The sequence below is a fragment of the Bison bison genome, unplaced genomic scaffold, assembly GCF_000754665.1.
Source record: "Bison bison bison isolate TAMUID 2011002044 unplaced genomic scaffold, Bison_UMD1.0 scf7180017864249, whole genome shotgun sequence".
Taxonomy (NCBI): domain Eukaryota; kingdom Metazoa; phylum Chordata; class Mammalia; order Artiodactyla; family Bovidae; genus Bison; species Bison bison.
Genome location: NW_011494821.1, coordinates 2,040,911 through 2,046,687, shown reverse-complemented (window position 1 = coordinate 2,046,687; position 5,777 = coordinate 2,040,911). Strand labels below are relative to the sequence as shown.

At 49.2% G+C, this 5,777-nt stretch overlaps 1 protein-coding gene across 1 annotated transcript in view; it reads right to left on the bottom strand.

The window, feature by feature from the left end:
* XAF1 (XIAP associated factor 1) overlaps positions 1 to 3,855 on the bottom strand; it is a 13,578-nt gene extending 9,723 nt beyond the window's left edge. The window contains exons 1-4 of the mRNA XM_010847448.1: positions 3,530 to 3,855; positions 3,176 to 3,289; positions 992 to 1,127; positions 133 to 225 (exon numbers count right to left, since the gene is read on the bottom strand). Coding sequence (XP_010845750.1) covers positions 133 to 225; positions 992 to 1,127; positions 3,176 to 3,207 — 261 coding nt within the window. The 5' untranslated portion in view covers positions 3,208 to 3,289; positions 3,530 to 3,855. The remainder of the gene's footprint in view (positions 1 to 132; positions 226 to 991; positions 1,128 to 3,175; positions 3,290 to 3,529) is intronic.
* Positions 3,856 to 5,777: the final 1,922 nt, after the last annotated feature.

Here is a 5,777-nt window from a genome sequence, read left to right as displayed (position 1 = left end):
GGACCTTGGCAAGAGGGGCAGGGGCAGGGGGCCCTGTGTCACTGGGATAAGCTAGTTCCAGGCCTGCTTGGGAGAGAAGAGAGAGCTGGGGGCGGGAGGGGAGAGCTTTATGACCCGCCCCCTCCCCTCCTCCTGGGCTTGGCAGAAGAAATCACACCTGCCCCTCACCTCGTGACTCTCCAGCAAGTGCTTTGGCACGCTCTGCTGACACATGGCGCATCCCACCTAAATGCGGAGGGAGGTGCTCAAGTCCCACCCTGGCTCTGTGTGTCAGGGATGGGTCTGTGAGCACCTGGGGGCAGGAATCAGGCACCCTCATCTGGAATCAGGCACCCTCATCTGCCTGCAGCACCAACTCTGAGCTCAGGGACGCATTCGTGGGACCCTCTGAGCTGAGATGGATGCCTGAGCTTGAGGAGCTCCAGAAACAGCTGGAGAGAAAGGTTGGCCTTTGACCAACCTTGGCCGTGACTGCCTTCCAAGCGCCCCTTTCCTGTTTCTCCTCTTGACACATCTCAAACGAACATTTTACTTTTCCCAAAACAGGGACCCCTAGTCTTGGCCAACCTCATATGCCTGTAGGGAAAGGATTGGGAATGGGAAACCGGGGTCTACTCAATGCAGTACAGGAAAGAAGTGTAGTAGCTCAGTCGTGTCTGACTCTTTGCGACCCCATGGACTGTAATACACCAGGCTCCTCTGTCCATGGGAATTTCCAGGCCAGAATACTGGAGTGAGTTGCCATTCCCTTGAATCTTCGCGACCCAGGGATGGAACCCAGGTCTCCTGCTTTGCAGGCAGATTCTTTACTGTCTGAGCCACCAGGGAAGTCCAAGTGGCCGTACAGGGAGGGCAGGATTATCTACCCTTTCCACTTTGCGTAGGGGGCTAGGCGCGGGGGCTGAGCAACTTGCCCATGGCAGGCAGCCATGAGATGGGCTGCAGAGAGGACCCTGCCCCTCCACCTCCGTCCCCCAATCTGCCTCCCCACCTGCTGGTGCCCGCCCTGGCAGTGTTCTTCCATCTCATGCTGCAGGACGGGTTCCTTGCATTCTGGGCAGAGGACCAGGTACATCAAGCAGTGGGCCTCATGGAGGCCCAGGTGGTTGGAGGCCACCCTTCTTTTGCTGCAGGATCAAAAGGGAGGAAAACCAGGTTTATTTCATGGTATAAAGCATGGAGCCATATTTTATACGTGGGGCTCCTGGATGAAGATCTTTCAAGGCCTCAAGCACTGAAAATATGATGATGAGACCACCTGACTCGCCTTCCCCATGTTGATCTCAAATCAGAACAATGCTGAATCATGACGTAATGGTAAGGATGCTCTGTAAAGCTCTTATGTTGCCCAGGGTGAGCACGGTGGGTAAGAAGGAGCAGGAGTGAGCGATTACAAAGGAACAAGAGAAACCTTTGGGAGGTAATCAATAGTTTCATTGTCTTGATTGTGACTGATGAAATAAAATTTATATTTTAAGGCAGGACAAGAACAAATTAAAGATAAAACTCTGTGTGTGTGTTTGGGGCTCCTCCCTCCCTCATGTGCATTGTGCATCTGTACTACACATTAACCAGAGCCCCTCATAGATGGAAGAGCCTGCTCAACTGTTTCTTTTTTTCTTTCTTCTGATGCCAGGAATATAAATGAAAAGAATAGTGTTCTTAGCTCTGTGCTCAGTCACAGTGACTCACTGCTCACTCAGTACTCTCTGTGCATGCTCACCTGGACTAGGCAGGTATCCTTGGTGAACTTTTTGTAAAATGCCAGCATGTCATTCTGATTTATGATCCTTTGTCTCAAAGGCGTATGACTGTGTCTTTGACTTCTAACCCAGGCTTCCCTGGTGGCTCAGATGGTACAGAATCTGCCTGCAATGTGGAAGACTGAGGTTTAGTTGCTCAGTTGTGTCTGACTCTTTGGGACCCCATGGACAGTAGCCCCCCAGGTTCCTCTGCCCATGGGATCCGTCAGGCAAGAATATTGGAGTGGGTTGCCATTCCCTTCTCAGGGGATCTTCTCGACTCAGGGATCAAACCCGTGTCTTCTGCATTGCCAGGCAGATTCTTTACTGTCTGAGACACCAGGGAAACCCTATATATATCTTATTTTTCAGATTATTTTTCATTATAGGTTATTACAAGATATTGGCTATAGTTCCCTGTGCTGTACAGTAAACCTTTGTTGCTTATCTATTTTTAAAAATTAGAAATAGCATTCTATTTATACAAAGTCAAGCAAGCGGAATCAAAATGTCATATTTTAGTTGGGCAAAAACTTGTAAGTTTTCTAATACATATATACCCTATACACTATATATACTATATTATAGTAATACATATATTATACATATCTAATACATATAAATTATACTTAATATTATATATAATAAATAGAAATACAATTATATATTTATTTATAAATATAGAACAAATATAATTATATAAATGATATATAATATATATTATATTACTTATATATATGTATACAAAACCTTTCTACTTGGGGAAGCATGGACTCTTAATCACTGGACCACCAGGAAAGTCTCCCTTCCGCTATTCTTACCCCTCTGCCTGGCCTGGCACCTCAGCTTTTTTTCCTGAGCTCGTGCAAACGCCAGAGAGCCAGGAGGGTCTGGCTGGAGAAAGACCTTGGGGAGCGATCCCCCTGGTTCCTGTCACAGGTAGGGAGCTTCGAGAGTAAGGTGCCTCAAGGGGTTGGGTCCCCATGATTTAGAGGTGTGGTCTGGGAGCTTTGCTCTATCCCCTCACCCTGCTCCACAGGTCCCTCTAAAGGTGGGGGTGGGCATGGTCTCAGACAATATGCGGGAGCCTCTTTCTTTCAAAGACTGGTATGAAGAGCATACAAATTAGGACCCGAGGTCTGAAAAATAGGAGTAGCCCAGCAGGGATGGTTAGCCTGGCTGTCTGGCTGTAGAACTGTCCCAGAAAGTCTTCAGTACCTGGAGGCGGGGGTGGGGCGGGGTTCAGGGATATCTGCCAACCCTGAGCCTCTCTCACTGATATCTCCTGAGTTTACACCTTCCTATCTCAGGGGCCCACCCTGGCCTTCCTGGGCACACAGACCCTTTCCTCTTCACTTTAGAAACAGACTTATCCTGTCTGCCCCTCTCACCAGCCAGCCTCAGGTCGGCCACCAGGGAAAGCGACTTCTTACCAGTTCCTGCACACCTGCAAGGCTCCCTCCATGTTCTGATCTCCGGAATCTTTCTGTTTCAAGTTTCAGTTCTTGCAGGCAGAGAAACGAAACTGAAAGTGAAGGGCCCACAGCCTAGGAAGGGAGGGGTTTTCAGATTCCTCAGCCCAGGGCTGCTGCACAGTACCTGTGACTGGACATCCAGGAAGCCCGGTCCCTGCCTCCTCCGTCAGCCTGTGCTGCTGCCGCCGGCTGTTGCTGCGACCCCTTGGGTGGGAGCCAGAGGCCAGGCCGCCCTGGGCAGCAGCCCCTCCCCTCCCCCAGGCTGGCCTCACTGCATCCGGGTCACTCCATCCTCTTCCACAAAACACTGACCTCCTCGTCCCTCCTGGTCCTCTCACTGATCCTTCCTCTGTAGGAGAGAGCTGGTTGGCCATGTTGAACTCGAACTTGAAGGCCGCTCCTCCTTGAGAATGGCTCCTGACTTCCTGTATTCTACTCTGGTCCGGGTCAGGGGCAGGAGGAACTGGGGCTGCAGGGTGGGGACTGCAGGCTTTGGAGCCACATCCTGTAGCAGCCTGGTGACCTAGGGCACTCACCTATTCCCCCTGTTCAACTCTGTCCTCACTTGTAAATAACAACATTAAACTGTAACTGTAATTAAGCTGTAATGCTAACAAGGGGGCAGGCGAATGGGGAAGTCTTCAGACACAGAAACTGCTGCGCTGAGGGCTGATGTAACTTGCACACATTGCCAGCCAACAGGAAGTAGAATCAGGCTTTGAACCCCGGGCCAAGAGGCCCAGCGCTTGTCTCTCCTAGAATGGCCAGAGGGTCAGGAGCCGGGAATTCGAATCTTGGTAGTGGCCCTAACTGACAACAAGAGTCACTTTAGCCTCTGGGCTTGTTTCCTCATTTCCACCCCCCTCCTCCCGCCGCCTACTCTGGACTCTACAGGGGACCTAGGGAACTTAGGAAGTCCGGGTGCTCCCAGAAACTGTGAAAAATTGCTTTCATTTGAGTACATGGACTTGAAAGGAGTCTGGCACCCAGACTGTTATAAATGACTGGACGAATTGACCCCAAAATTTGAGATACAAAGATATCAAGGTCTGCTAAAGGCAACACGTGTCCAAAATTATATATGCATAATTGGATCAAATGAATGTAGAACAGTTGTTTGTGTTCTTTTCACAGACAGCAGGATGTAATTAATTAGATAAAAATAACAGAACAGTGTATCTAATTGCTCAGTAGAAACTGAAAAATTTGCAGATAATTGCAATTCCATCAGAAACGTTTGGATATTATATACTTTATGGTGACATTTTTAAGGGGATTTAATGTGTATTTCTATTTCCCAGAATCTTATTTGTAAAAAAATACCATGCCTGTTTTTAATTAGCTTCAATATTTACCTTTATTATTCATAAACACGACTAAGACATTGATGTGTTATTGGAATGATTGTGGCTTTGCACATTTGTCTAAGCATCTTAATTTATTTAAACTTTAGTGAGCACACCATCTACATAACCTTACTATACTTGATCAATATGTGACAGTTTTTCACTGTTACATGAGTAAGTCCCTCCTGATGGTCAAGTCAGAAATTGAAAAGGGACCACTGAGGCATGGTGGGTACTCCACACTCAGGCCCTTAGCCTGACGTGTGGCCATTTATTGGGATTCTTGGGGCAGCAAGGATGGTGGATTCCAAACTTGCCCACACTTGCGAACCGCTTGGGAAACTAACCAAAAGCCACGGATGCCTGCCCAACCCCAGAAAACGTGATTTCCCTGGTCCGGCAAGTGGCTGTGACTTTGGAGTTTTTGAAACTCCAAAGGTGATTCTAACGTGGAAACAATTTGGTGTTGGAGGAAAGGGCTGGTTCTGAATGCCAGGAACTTTCCCACCTGAACAATAAGAGAATGGGGCAGATGAGCGTCACTCAAGATTCCACAAGTGTGGGGACCAACTCTTGGTGCTCATGGAAGAAAGACAAGAGTGGGTTACTGCAGGAGGAGAGCTGGGATTTGTGGGTGGAAGTCCTGGGAGGGCCCAAGCTTCCTCCCGGTCACCACCCTCTCCCTGGATAAACCTGTCAGGGATGGAGGGGACCTGGCCCCAGGAGTGGGGCAGGGAAGGTCTGGGATGCAGTGAGCATGCTACTCTCATGTCCCACGTGGGTGAACTCGTGAGAAAGCCCACCTAAGCCAAGGTGCAGACAGGCTCTGTGTCTGGAGCTCTTTGTGCTGCACACAGGAAGAGAAGGGGGAACAGGGTATGGAAGCTGCTTACACAACCCCTGCCTCCGCCTTCTTGATAGATCCTCTCTAATGTGTATCTGCACACCCCCACCCCTACAACTGAGGGTCCTCAGAGCTTTCCCAGACCCCAGTCACAGCTGAGCTAACAGAAGGATTCCAAGCATTGAGCGGTGGCACAAGGTTGCCGAGAGAATTCTTGTGATGCCTGCAAATGGAGTGAGAGCAGCTTTTCTAAGGAGGAGAATAGGATTAAGGAAAAGGTTCAGACGTGGTCTCTAGCCAACTGGCTGCTGCTGCTAAGTCGCTTCAGTCATGTCCGACTCTGTGCGACCCCATAGACGGCAGCCCACCA